Source organism: Rhea pennata, chromosome 1, assembly GCF_028389875.1.
Source record: "Rhea pennata isolate bPtePen1 chromosome 1, bPtePen1.pri, whole genome shotgun sequence".
Classification (NCBI taxonomy): Eukaryota; Metazoa; Chordata; class Aves; order Rheiformes; family Rheidae; genus Rhea; species Rhea pennata.
This window is the reverse complement of record NC_084663.1, coordinates 132,366,050-132,380,845: the sequence shown is the minus strand read 5'-3', so window position 1 is coordinate 132,380,845 and position 14,796 is coordinate 132,366,050. Positions and strand designations below refer to the sequence as shown.

Here is a 14,796-nt window from a genome sequence, read left to right as displayed (position 1 = left end):
AAGGGTATGAATGTATACGTGTGGACTATATTATGTTGAAGAAGGCTGGTAATGATAATCTCTTTTTGTATGTTTTTATGGAAGGGGCTTAAATTACACAATATGGTCCTTATGACTACAGTCTAGTTGTCTCTGAAAATATACATCTTAGATCTGCTTTTACTGACATCATATTAATTATATTTTGTGGCATGATCTTATTATGTTAATGTCTATGTCTGAGAGACAATTAATGGTTACACTCTGTCTTCTTAAATAAAAGAAAAATAAAAGAAAAACCATATTTAGATTGATTACTCATCCTGAAAAAATGTCATTCCAAGTCTGATTTTTCTGCAAAACTATAATCTAAAATTCATAATGTTATAATCCTAGAATGACTATTCATTTCTTGTGGATCTTTTATTTTCATTTCAGTAAGTCTCAGCAGCTTTGTACCGCGACATAACTTTCTAAGCATTGATCTGCCTGTGATGATAGAGACATTCTGCAAGTATCCTTTGAAGTATGTTTGTTCTTTTAAGGCAAAAAGGAAACTGTTTTATAATTTGGTGACTCAGCAAGATTTCAGTTGGATATAATTTTCAACAGAATGCCCTGAAACATCTGTAGGGTTTTGTACATCTTTACTCCATTCTGCAGTGATTGTTGTCTATGTGCTGAACTCAAAGTGAAATGTCTCACTTCCTTATTTTTAGTAGGAAATTTATGGTCAGATTTTTTTTTTAAGTCTTTCTTGAACGTGAGGTTTAGTCAAAACAGTCCTGAATTTTTGGCAAGACAAATGAGATGTTGCTAGCTTCAGTGTATTGGAGCTAGCTATTGTAGTCTCCTTCTCTGGAGATCTTCAAGCCCGCCTGGACACAACCCTGTCTAACATGCTCTAGGTGACCCTGCTGTGCAGGAAGGTTGGACTAGATGATCTCCAGAGGTCCCTTCCAACCTTACTGATTCTATGATTCTATATTAATACTGTTTCTTAGCTGTTACCCTGAACTGAATAACAGGTATGGGTATTCATTTCACTGTCTCGCTCTCTCTCTTTTTTTTTTCTGCCTTTAAAGGAAACCTCATATTCAAAAACAATATGATAACATTTTAAATACAGATATTAATCTGTATTAATGACTGAGATTATATATACACACACATAAAGGATAATGGGCTTTTGGGTACAACTAATCTAAGAACCCTTAGCCTTAGAAACTGAAACGTGAATGAGTGGTTAAAAACAGAAGAGTATAGTTTAGATTTGTCCATAAAACACAAAAGCTGGTACAAAAGTCCCCCTTTTCTGGGAACATGCCAAGGTTCACTCTGACCCAATAGATTTCTGAGCCATATGTCTTCTTGTCCAGCCATTTATAGGATAGAGGCAGGTAGCAAAGTTAGCAAGCCTTTACTAGCAATATGAATGATCTGTCCTTACCTCATTCTCACATGCACATGCATGCACAGATACTCACACAACTCTTCTGGCTAAGAGGTAAGTAGAAGGTAGCTCAGATTTCCAGTCATGTTCTAGCCATTTACTTTAGAGAGGGAACGTTTTGAAAAAATATTCCTACTCATTGTTTCATACTTAAATCATAGATCTAGAATGCCTTGTTACTTCAAGGCATAGTGTCAGAGCTATAAATTTGCTCCAGCCTTCCAAAACCACACAAAGCAGGGGAGGAAGATGGGCAGCATTAAGAGTGTTCTTGCAATCTCCTGTTTTCCTCTGAGTTGGGAAGACTGCAGGTTGTTAAAGTATCTAAACATAGTGCTTGATTGTTACTTAAAACAAGTGAACCCATAAAGGCAGTTTTCCAGGCCATTATGTTATAGTGTAAAATGAGTTGTCCTAATACATTTTCCATGAAACAGAATGACAGCTTAAAAAAAAAAAAAAAGAAAAAAAAAAAAAAAAGTGTTTTTCTTTGCATAGTAACAGTAAAAAATATGTTTTGGTCTTGATTTTTGTTTTACCTTTTCTTCGATGTTATCCATGAGCCTTAACTCATGTCAATCAGGTACCTAATTTCACTGTCAGGAGCATTGGCAGTTATCAATGCTGTACCCTGCTTTGCTTTGGATGGCCAGTGGATATTAAATTCTTTCCTAGAAGCCACTCTGAGCTCACTGATTGTAGAAAAGCAAAACAGGGAGCTTGTTGGCTTTTTAATTTTACTTGCTGGCAGTGCACTTTTGGCTGCCAATGTTGCACTAGGACTTTGGATGGTGACAGCACGGTAGAACATTGGATATGCTTCCATCGGTTATCAAACTACACAAAAATAATGAATCTATTGCCTTTCAAAATTTGGTCAGCACTGAAATTGAAATAATTCCCTTAAAATGGCACTGGAAAAACAATCACTCATGGCTGCTGTTTTAACTTAAATCTGTACGATGTTGTGCCTGTGATCATGGAAAAACTGAACGAAACAAGTAAGAACCTTTTTATATACTCTTTAAAGCACTATACTAATTTTGGAGAAGTTGTATTGTAAAACTTCACAGGAAAAAGCCTAAAGCTTAATCTAGATTCCAAAATAAGGGAATTATTTGGCCTCAAACACTTGTAAAGTGGGAGACGAAAACAGTTTTCATCTATAGTTTGAATAATTGTCAAATAGTCCTTGTGGGATCCGGCCATTTTTCAGTCAGTATAGTCTTGAGTGTCTTGTTTTGTTTTTTAATCTAGTGATCTACCAAACAAGGCTGTAAGAAACTCTACAATCTGGGCTCATCTTAAAATGGTGAAAAGCTGAGCAAATGATAACCATGTGTTAATGAGGAGAGAGACACCATATGGGTTAGTATCTTTCCAGCTGGCCAATATGACTGGAAGGAAGTTGCATCTCAGGATGTAGATGAGAAGTGCCAATGTCTGTTAAGAATGGGGTATGTGGTGGATAACAAAGCCCACATGTCTGTGTTTCTTAAACATTCAGTGGTGTAGTAGCATGCACAGCTGAAGATTTTTAAACGCAATATTTTTCAGCAATAGCTAGAAAATAAACTCAAATCATAGTTTGAGTGCTGAAGTATGCTGTGCAAAATAATAAATGTTAAATGTTTGTATTTTTTATTCAGAAGATAATATTGTTTACAGTTAACAGTGAAACCTGTTGGTTTCTTTTGTGTCCATCTTCTGCTGCTATGCATACAATACAGTTTATGTACAGTAACTCACTGACATCTGTCTTTCAAAGAGTTGTTTTACTTTGCTAGAATTCATTCTAATTTAAGATGTTTAGTTGAAGGTGCCCTTGTATCAGAACTGTTTAGAAGAAGAATATGAGTGTGAAATGAACTATCTTTACATTTGGCTTTTGTTTTCTAAAATGAATATGGACCATATCTTTGTTGTTAAATGAACAATGAACTCAACTACAACCAGTATTTTGCTAACTGAAATTACTCTGAAACCCTTTTAAGTATGTAATATTTTATACCTCAGTAGGGTTATATACTGACTGATGTGTACTCCTGTCACATATTGTGTAGTTTATATACATCAGATTCATTCAGGTATTTGTCTTAATGCAGGCAAGTATTTTCAAAAAAAAAAAAAAAAAAAAAAAACACAAACTTCAATTTGGGAGCCTGAATATTTGAGTTAGGGAAATTCTGAAAAATGCTTACCAACTTCCATCTCGTACAGTGCTCCCAATCAGAGCAGTTCAGTGTTCTTTTGAAGAAATGGTCTTTTCAGGATCTTAAGTGGAAGCTGGAAACCAAGCCTGCAAAGAGTGGCCTGCAAAGAGCAATGAAGCGGTTATGATGAGCTAACGTAGATTCTGTTTGCGCTAGGGATAAAAGCCTGTGCAACTTTACAGGCAGGGTTGAGCCCTATTCCTGGTGCTACTGCATGAACTGACAAATCTGATGTTTGCATATGCCCATTGATTTTTGCACAGTAGCCTTCACACTTACAATGGCTGTAAAATGATGTTAACTTGGTTTAGGAAATATTTTTTTCTTAAGATGATATAAGCAGGAATGAGAGAACATGTTTGTTTATTTGTTGTTTTATTAGTTTACTTATCTCTCCAGTGCTCTCACAGGCTTGGCCTCCTGAAGTTCACTGATGTGGGGTAGCAGCCCCTTGCCTCTGATTTTCAGTCATGTCAACCTGGGCATGTCGGCACAGATCCTGGTAAGAGAGAGGAAGTCATCCAGTCAGTCTAGTATGAGTCAGTCCCTTTGGGAACTATTAAAAGTCACAAAAAACAAGAAAGGAAAAATAAACTATCAGAAACTGCCAAAAGGCTTCTCTTTCTTCAGGAGGCATCTGGCAAGTCTAATTCATCACTCATAATAAACCTAACAGACATTTCAGAGCAACAGCTCTCGTGCCATTCTTCCATCTCTCTGTGGACAAACTTGACATGAGCAGCATGGTTCTTATATGAGGCCCAGCTCTGAAGCTATGCTCTGGAAGTCTATTCACTCACCTAAGTGGCTGCTCACTAATTTGAGCTCTTCCTTTCCAGGGCATTGTGTCACTTTCCTCTGTTTCCATATCTTGTCCAGGCTACACTCCACAGAATTAACTTGCATTTATGAGGTTTAATGCAATTTAGTAAGGCAATATGCTCACTTTTCAAAAAGACTGCCATTGTTTATGTGTCCGAGTTGCAGTCCTCTTTTTTTTTCTGATCTAAAGCAACAACAACTGCATGTGGTGATTTCAAAAATATTCTATGAATAACATTTAAAGTTTGATATGTTATATGTTCAAGCTGACTCCAGCTGCATGTGACAATCTGTTCAGCATAATATTCCATTTGGAGATGTAGGCAAGGGGTATTAAAAAAAAATCCTTTGGAAAAACATACACGTGTTCTAGCTGCTATAATGAGGCTGGCAGGTTGTTCCTGGTTATTTAATGTTCTACCAAAACCTGACACTTTACCAAAGGAAAATAAATCCAATTTATTTATGTAATCAATTAAGACCAAACTTGCAGTAAGCAGAACGTCAACTCGTGTTTGACATTATGATAAATTTCAGGCTGGAGAAGAATGGGGTGGTTTTAGCAAAACACACTAGTACACTGTAAAGACCCTAGGTAACTTCCGTGGGGCATATAGTACTGTAAGTGTTTAAAAATAATTCATGGATCCATTCCTGCATGTACTGGATTTCTACTGAATAAGGTTAGATTTAGGTATGTAGAGTTACTCTGAATCAAAGCTTTAAGCAAACTGTGATCAATGCTCTTTGTTTAAAAAAAGACTCAGTGCATATCTTAGATTATCTATGGATGAAGATAGTTCTTGACCTGGACCACTTTCTGAAGAAAAAGCTTTTCAATGGATCAGTTCTATTCTTCTGTCATCCTAACCTATGGATTACATGCTGATAAGCAAGTGCCATTTTTGACTATATATATATTTTGACTTTGGGGAGGTTTTTTGCTGGTTGGTTTGTTTGTTTGCTTATTTGTGTAGCAACAGAACACAGAAGGCCATAGAATGTTTTTTGTATGTTGTGTATTTACTCTGGAATATTTCTAATGTTTGTCCTATTTTAATTTTGGTAAAAATTAAAAAAAAAAATCTTTCTTTTAAATGAAAGTTTTCAATTTTCATTCTAATTAGCCCTCAGAATATAATGTATTCTTTAATAGAGAATCTATCAATATAATTACAGGACATCGACTGGAGTGTAAAATAGAACACTCTTAGAGTTTATGTGAATACTACTATTTTTATATATTCTATACATTTTTAACAAATTATATCATATGGAAAAAGTAATGTCTAACATTGGGAAGTGGTATGTGTAGCTATTACTTGAAAAGCATCATATTTCCATACTTGTAAATGATCATTATTCTAATTCTTTTTTTTATAAGAGGTTAACTTTTTTTCTATCAGCAAATGCTTTCATAGCATGTTCTGATAATGAAAAATGATAAATTTGTAAGATACAGAATTTTACATGTTCTTTTCTAATGTAGGTGATTAAAACTGGCTTGCTTCCTTGCAAGTTGAATGAAAGAGACTTCACTAGGAAAAGTATAAATGAGCCTAGTAGATTAGTTATTCCAAATTTTTGAGCATGAGTAGAAAATCTGTTAACATCCTTTTTAATTAGAATGAAACAACGGATTGTATTGACAATTATATTTTTCAGTGATCCTGTGTGTGCATGTGTGTTTGTGCACGTACATGTGTGTACACACACACACACACACACACACACACACACACACACAGAGAGAGAGTCTGCGTTGCTGGCTTTCCAGGGAAAACTTAGAGCAGTCCGTAATGTAGGGTTTGTGTTTCGGGTTTTTTTGTTTCTACATATAGCTTCTGTGGCTTTCTCTGGAATTTTAAAATTGCAACTTTTTTCTCCTCCCATAACTGATCTGCAGAGACTTTTTAATAAAAGATAACTAATGGAGATAATATAACTACAGCTGCATAAGTTTTGTTCAGCTAATGTTGAAAATATCCTACTGTCCATGAAACATCAGGTGTAAGGATGCCAAACAGATTTCTAGGATGATTAAAAGAGATTGACTTTAGAATCTATCACTCTCCAAATGCTGCTGTTTGTGCTATTCTGAATGATAATTGAGACTAGTGGGACTGAGGAGAATACACTGAAGAAAATAATGCTTTCAGCACAGACCTTGCCATGGCAGAGTGTTTCAGCTTTCTTGACTACCTTGTTAAAGGATATATTTTTGTTCTATTTAAACAATCATCAATCCAAGTATCACAATAGATTCCTGTACATCCTAACAGAATGGCAAAGAGTGCCTTGTAGTGAAAAAAAAAATAATAAAATCTGTATGTCTTCTGTCTGAAAGATCTGAATTTGTATCTGGAGGTCATCTGTCACGGTTAAAGAAGGGATATAAAGGATGATGTAGCCTAGTCTGTATTTGTTTTTAAAAGTTGTGATTATAACTATAGAAATTAATAGTTATTTGTAAAATGCGTGTTCGATACACTGGCATTCAGACCAGTTCCCACAACCAGTCTTTTCTCAGCTTTATTCTGGTGACCTTCACCAAAGGAAGCTGAATCTAACTCAGGTAAGATCTAATACTAGCAGTTATTTTATACCCTTTTTATCCTGGACAGCATATAATACTATATGTAGATTTGTTACTTAATGTGGCTGAATTATTTGTGGTATGTATTCTGTATTAATGATGCATTTGTGAAGCATTATACTAGGCACTGTCAGAATACAGCTAGTCTGTGACTCTTTCTTATGCCTTGGACACATCCACTACCATGGCGTGAAGAACCTTCACACTGCTGACCCAGTGTGAAAGGACAGGAACAAAGAGCAGGATATGACACTGCAATTCCATTCATTCCATTTACATTGGCATGAAATGAGAAAAGAACTTGTAATTAACATTTCACAGCAAGCAGATATGTTTTCCTACACTTTACTAAATCATTCAGTGATTGGTGCTCAAACTTTTTTTTTACATTGTTGTTCCATTGATATATGTGTATGTACTGAACAAATGGTTTGGATAGTCATAACTTGTTTAGTAAAATGAACTTGGATATTTCCGATCTCTAGCTACTCACTCTTGGATTTGGTTTTGCAGCATCATACTGTAATTGACCTTCACTTAATATTAGTATGAATGTTTAGAGGCTATTAACAAGCCGTCACCGGAGAAATCTAATTTCTTCCTTCCCAAGTTGTCTATTAATATTTGTAATTCCTCCTTTCTTATATAACTTTGTTTTTAGATTTCAGATGTTCAGATGATCTTATCTTTAATAGAATTTGTATTGTTTTGTAATTCAGTGTTTTTTTCCTCTACATAGCTTTTTTTTTTATTTTATTTTTTTTTTTTTTTTTTTTTTTTTTTTTAACACTGACTCACAGCTGTGGAATGTTAGAATTCTAGACTGTTTGTTCCCACTATGCATTGTTCATGATCATGTTTAAAAAAATAGCTTCATTTTGAAAATGTCAGCTAACAAATATATGGAGCATTTTGAATAATGTATTGTGTTTTTTGTCATGCTATTTTTCTCTTGCTATTTAATCAACCAAACAATAGGTATTGTTTTATGTGTATGATAAGTGTATCCTGCAAATAAATTCATTGTTTGATTGTTAATGTGCTTAAATCTGTTTTTAAAAATAAGGTAGAAATTATATACTTCCCTATTTGTGTCAACTGCTATATTCTCAAATGGAATGGTTTTATATTCTCTAAGTACCTACAAGTTCCTCCGCATCATTATTAATATCTTACCACCTTCTAAATTTAAAAATAAATATAAAATTTTTGCTTATTTACCAACCTATCACAGTAATAGTTTTGATTTATAATGGAACTGGGAATCTGTGTATCCAAGCAGACACATGTATGTTATTTCTGGGTAAAGTTAACATCATTTTAGTGATCACCATAGTGATTACCTTATAGGAATAATTCCCTTTGTGTAGGCCTAGCTGATTTGTGAATCTTCTCTCCCGGAGTTGTAGACTTCTGTTAGCTTGTTTTTAGTAAAATATTTGACATGGGATGCTGTAGTCAAAGTCAGTGAAATTCTTACTCTGGCTGCTAAGGCAGGTCATGTGAAGAACTTGAAGTTCATATCTGGCACTAAGATGTGATGTATAACAACCTTTGATTTGTATACACAAGTCAGCACAGAGCTGGCCACATATCTCAGCCAGTTCTAAAAAAGTTTACTTAGGCATCCAGATGCAATCTGGGGTTGCATTAACATGGTGTAACCAAATTGTTTAGCCTTATTTGAAAATGAAGTTTTATTGCTCTGTTTCTTGAGCAAGCTTATCTAGGGTTAGCCAGGTTATTCGTGCTAAGAACTAAATTGTCCTTTGTTGCTCCATTGGACAAGTTGTTATTTTATACAAGCAGAGATACTTCAGCAAGTGTAGCTTTGTTCCTGGATAGAAGATTACTATGAGAAGAAGGGGTGAAGCCCAGATCACAGACACATTTGTGGGATCTCCCAGATAGATAGAAATGCAGTTTTCTGAATATTTGCATAAGGAGGTGGCTTTTTTTCTTTTTCTTTCCCATGTTAAAGGTGCAGACATCAGTTTAAATTTTCTGAAGCAGTTAAGCTTATAAGAGGGTTGTGAGTTTCTCAATTTATTTTGAAAATATTATCCATTATTCTGATTATTTATATAGTCTAGAGTAAAATCAATGATGTCTTATTGTCATCTTGATGAATGTTGCCTTAACCACTAATCTAATTTCGGGACAACAGTTTAAAAGAAATATTTTATCAATAATTTTTGCTAATATCAGTGATTTATTGATTGCAATGAATTATTACTGATAACTTTATAAATAAGGCTTAATGTATTTCTTCTCTTGATCGTGCCAGAGAGTTTGAATTGCCAAGCAAAAGCATTCTTAAATACCTTTACTAGATCTGTATGCATTGAATTCACAATATTAAGGTTTTTTGACATGTAATGTTCATTTCATATTTGTGCATATTTTTGTTAATTATTATACATACATACTTTGATTGGGATTTTCCGTGACTTTTCAAGGAATAAGCTGCCCAATCTTCTATGTCATTAGGACATAGGTATCAGTTCCTAAAAGCTTCTTTAAACATCTCAATATGGATCATATGGAGACTCCTCTATTCAATATGCACATGCTAAATTAGGAAGTTACTTCAAATATGATGTTTTGTGGAAAAACAAACAGTTGCATAAAGATATTTCTGTGAAATTGTTCTGAAGTGAGTTTCTGATGTGAAATACCCAATAAAAGACGAGATTTTGTTCTAATGTAACGGTGGCCAACTGAGGGAATCCACAATATTCACAAGGTGAAAGAAGCACAGTCACTCCAGCTTCTGTTAGGAGTTTGGGTTTTTTTTTTTGTTTGTTTGTTTTTTTCATTTTTATCTCAGAGAGATGTGGGTCTGGTGTTTGAGTTTTAAAACATTAGGGTTACTTAAACAGTATTGGATATTCTTACCAATTATGTATCTTAATCTCTAGATTTCTGACTAATTCTTGGCTTCTGCCTTTGTTAAATTTGTTTTTTGCAAATATAATGGTAGTTGATTACTGTGTACCTGCCAGTTTTTAGTCTTGAAAGATACATAGCTGTACATCTTTTTCATCTGTCCTTAAAGAAATCCTTTAAAACAAAATACAACACTTTTATTCTTTTCCTTTCTCGCTCATTCTCTCTCGCTCACTCACTCTCTTTCTTGCTCTGTTTTTGGTTAAGTGTTATCCTTTTTAATTATATTGTGAAAGGCTCTGTATCTTTTCCATTTCACAGCTCTGTTAAAATCTCTTTTAAAATATTACCAGATATTTTTTACAGTGTAATTCCTGGATGTGATTCAGTTGCCCACACATTGGCATCCTACTGTGGGCTGAGATACCCTAAGGTGTATTTTGGTTTAGTAATTTGACCTGGAACAATATTAGAGTTTTGAAACTTACCCTTCACTTGTCTCCATTTCTCTCCCGTTGGTTTAAGTCTTAGGGTTTTTAAGACCTACCCCGGAGGCTGGCAGATGTGGGTGAGGCCCTGTGGGAGATCAAAGACCTTCTGGATCCAGACCTTCTGGATACAAGGAGGGGTACCTGAAGGCATTTTATATCATACCAGATGCTTATGTGTGGGAAACAAATCAAGACTAACATACTTATTTTTACACCTTTTTTCTTTGTTTGTTTTGGTTTTTTTTTTTTTTTTTTTTTTTTTTTTTTTTTTTTGAGGGGGTGACTCAGGAAGTCAAAAAGCCTCATATTCTACTTGAACAGGTTTTATTTGATATAAAAATACATCTGAGCTTTTCTGTTGGTGCATAATAGTACTATACAAGCTGTTTTATAAAAGTTACCATTGCAAAGAAAAATGCATTTTCCTTGTGCTCTGGACATCAGGTCTGGAAGCAGCAGAAAATGAACACTGCAGGCCTTATCTAGAGCAAAGAAAAAGGCTATTTTGTGAAAGACAATATTGTCTCTCTCTCCAGGTATGGAATGGCAGTAACGAGAGTGTGCAGAGATTTATAGGAAGTGATAAAGAAGCCACAGGTGGAGACAAGGGAGCATTGGCCAACTGCCAGAAGTTGTATTTGACTTTTTCACATTGTGCAGGAAAAAAAGGAGGTGAGACACTCATGTAGGAGTAGGAGGAAATCAGGGAATTACGTGATGTTTAGTAACTCCAAGATGAGCATTTTTTAATACTTTTTGTCTCAGTGCATTTATAAAGCTGACTTGCAAGTAAATTAGCAAACTTCCATCATTATTAGCAAGACCATATGAAGAGGGAGGCAGTAAAAGCCTATACTGTTAGATGCTAGCCAAGATCACTTTGATCTTGGAGTTGGTGACGCTGTCCCTGTTTTAAGTTTCAGGCTTGATCTCACTTCAGTTAGTCTGAATGTGAAGTCAGAACTTTTGTTCTTTTTTTCACATTCCCTCTTCAGCATGAATTGACCTCACAGATGCAATTATTATTAGAAAAATTATTATTTTTTTCTTGTTTTGTCCCTTGGCTTTGTTTTCATTCCTGCAGCTGTTTCCTAGCGTAAACTAGAGCAAACCACCTGGGTCTCTTATCATCTCTGCAGAAATCAACAAGGATAAATGAGGAGCACACATTGTAAACCACACATTCCTCAGTACTTACCATGGTTTTTACCAACAAATGTTTATTTCTTTTTACTATGACTGTTTATCACTGTTTATTAGATGATTTAATTTATTCCCTGTAAACTGTCTACAGGGCATTTAGTCACTCAATATGTTACAATGCTGAATAAGAAAATGAGCAAAACAAGAAAACTTGTATGCCTTCTAGAACTAGACAAAATTCACTGTTTCATTATTAAGCTGGTATGAATTAGTTACTGACTTGACATATCCTGATTATTATTCCAACAATAATCTTCCAATTTACATTGGCGAACATTTCAGTAGTTAACATAACTGGCCTCTGAATACCACGTCAAATAAATGCAGCTGAACCAGAACTGTAAATATCACTGAAATAGTTGTGAACACTTTCACATGTTATCAAGCAGTGTTAGACATGTGCAGAAATCGATTGATAATTTGAGACTTTACCTACCTGAAAATGGCACAATTTTTCTTTTACATTGACAGGAAAATACCGGAAACAATTCTGAAGAAAATATCTCAGCTTTCTCTTACAGGGCAACTTGAGAAGTACTTGCTTGTAGCTGGTGCAAATAGTAGTCTAGAAGTTAAACTATCATTTTAAAATGTGATATCAAAAGTTAGTAAGTCACCATACTCTTGTACAGGTGAGTCTTCTGCTTGCTTTCCCCTGCTCTCTACTCTCTGAAGTCAATTGCACGTGCAGTGCAAGTTGCTTGCATGAGCTTTTATAGCTGTACAGTGTACTTGAAGTGTGTACTCCATATCAGGAATCTGGATTTGAACTTAATTCATCATAGTAACAAGGAAAAAGATCTAGGTAGTAAATATAGCTTATTAAGAAGTCAAGTAATGAGATCAAACAACATGTTATGAGGTAAAATAGCAACAAGAATCCAGAAAATGAGTGGTCAGAAGTGTTTTTTTAAATAATATATATTTTATTATTAATTAAAAATAAGTGAAAAACTTGAATACATGAAGACATGACCCTTAAATGAAAGCCCTCTTCTAGATCAAAAGGATGCTTTGAAATGCAAAACTAATCTCTTTTCTTTTGTCATGTGTTTGTTGGTACATAGAGATGCTAATTTGATATATATTTGATTTACTTCTGCTGACCTGGATGATGCTTGATATCAGCCTAGATAGTAATAGTGATTGCTTGTGGCCTTAGAAAGCTGTGAGATGTAGACTACAGCTGCAGTGAAGGAGACAGAGAAATGGCTTTATGGGTCCATAAATAAAAGCCTGTAGTGAAAAAAAAAAAGTGGTTCACTAGCTATTTATGAGTGTAGGATTTGAGACTGTCCAGTTGGATAGTCTGATCTGATACAGATTTCCTGTATAACTTTGAATAATCTGTCAGGGCCAGACTCAGAATGTGGCCTATGGTCCTAGACAAGGACTCAAGACAGTGAAGCCCACTAAACCCTACAATAAAGACCTTGGTTACCCTTTGGGCAACAGACCTCAGAAATAGCTGAGATTTTTTACTCAAAATATTCCTGAAGTCCTGCTTCTGCACAGGCTTGGCCTTGCCAGAGCAGAGTAGCTCATGTACTAAGTTCAGTTTGGATTTGGGAATGAAGCATATGTTGCCTGTCGCCTGAGAGGCTCAATCGAATTGTTGGTCTTAGTGTGTAACTTAAATCAAGCATCACACAAAATGCAGCAGTGGTTACTTCTGTCTTTTAGAATGCTGTCTGTGCAGGTGGGAGCAGGATACAGAGGAGGAAAAACATTCTGGATACAATGTAATGTCTCTTTAGTGAACTACTGTCCAGACTGTTTATATAATATTATATGTGAATTTGAGGTCTTGGCTAGGATATACTTGTAATCTCTAGGTCAGAGCCAAAATGTTTTCAGGAACTTTTTAAATTGCATGTGTGGTTTTTGGTTGTTGGGGTTTTTGTAATCTTTGCTGCATTTGTTTTGCAGCATAAAGGGTTTTGTATTCAGAACTGTTAATGCTAATATCATTCAGTAGTGTGGCTGGGGATGCTTCCTCTAAAGGTACATACAAACTATGTAAGAATGAGGTGATTTTTGGTGGAGAAAAATGTCTCCAGTATCTTAAAGAGATACTGTCAGTTTTAAGTTTAGGGAGAAAAAAAAGAGTATTATTTTAAAGAATAAAAGTGTTTCAGTATTTGAATAAGTGTTCTACTTTTCTGTAATAAAATACCCTTTTCTATATTCAAAAAATCGCAAACTTAACTTTTTTCAGTTTACAAAGGACACTGCTAGAGATGGAAGTTTATGAACAAAGGAGCTTTGAAATGGCCTGTCCTCACTCTGATTACTCCAAATGATTGACCTTAGTATATCATATAGAAGAAACTGTGGCAAGCTTGTTGCTGATAAAAAAGCTTGCTGTTCTCCAGTTGTAAGAAAAGTCATCTGTCTTAAGAAGAGCTTAGATCAGTTAGGCATTTGAAATTAGTAGGACTCTGGTTAGTAACCTGTATCCTAGATATTGGAATGCTGTCCTCTGAAATCAAACATTGCAGTGAGCTGATTATACCTGATACCAGAAAATCATAGATCCAAATTAAACTGAGCCTGTGAAGTAAGCAACTGACTATGATGTTCACATGAAAACACAGCCAAGTTATGCATGAGTAATAGGGCTGTTATCAATGTGAAAACATGCTGGACTCCTTTTTTCCATCCTTAGTCACCACAGACATGATCTAGCTGCACTGATGTCAGTGGGACTCATCCAATCTTCATACCAAATGGAATATCAAGTATTTGCACATGAGTATTATCCACATCAGCATGTGGAATAAGATGACAGATAAGGAACAATGACAGAAATGGACCTGCCAACACAGGAAAGCTAATGCTTCTTGGTTTCTTCAGTCTAGGAGTTCCCTTGCTATAGTTAGCTAGTTTTGCAAAGCCCCTTACTCGCATAGTGTAAGACATAGACCTATTCTTCTGAGCAAAACTGCTAAAAGATATTTTGTCTCAAAGGATAAGGATGTAGCAAAGTTTCTCTGCTTTAGGCTGTAACGAGCTTTCAAGGCCTTGTGATCTCACTACCTGACAATGCTGGTCTAGAGAACAGGGTGCTGTGAAGGGAGAGATTGAGGGCCAGACTCATCCCCACATAGTTTGAGTCTCTTACTTGAGGCATTTGGAGGGAGAAGGTAG

At 35.2% G+C, this 14,796-nt stretch overlaps 1 protein-coding gene across 3 annotated transcripts in view; it reads left to right on the top strand.

Moving 5' to 3' along the window:
• The window catches only part of MBTPS2 (membrane bound transcription factor peptidase, site 2), a 33,683-nt gene extending 28,172 nt beyond the window's left edge, over positions 1-5,511 (top strand). The window contains exons 10-12 of one of the 3 annotated variants that reach the window (XR_009961269.1): positions 418-493; positions 2,016-2,433; positions 4,045-5,511. Coding sequence is in view for 1 of the 3 variants with exons in the window: in XM_062600431.1 (XP_062456415.1) it covers positions 418-493; positions 2,016-2,238 (299 nt within the window). In the remaining 2 variants the exon portion in view is untranslated. Of the gene's footprint in view, positions 1-417; positions 494-2,015; positions 3,385-4,044 lie in introns of those variants that run through there. The other 2 variants (XR_009961271.1, XM_062600431.1) reach the window with 2 other exon arrangements.
• Positions 5,512-14,796: the final 9,285 nt, after the last annotated feature.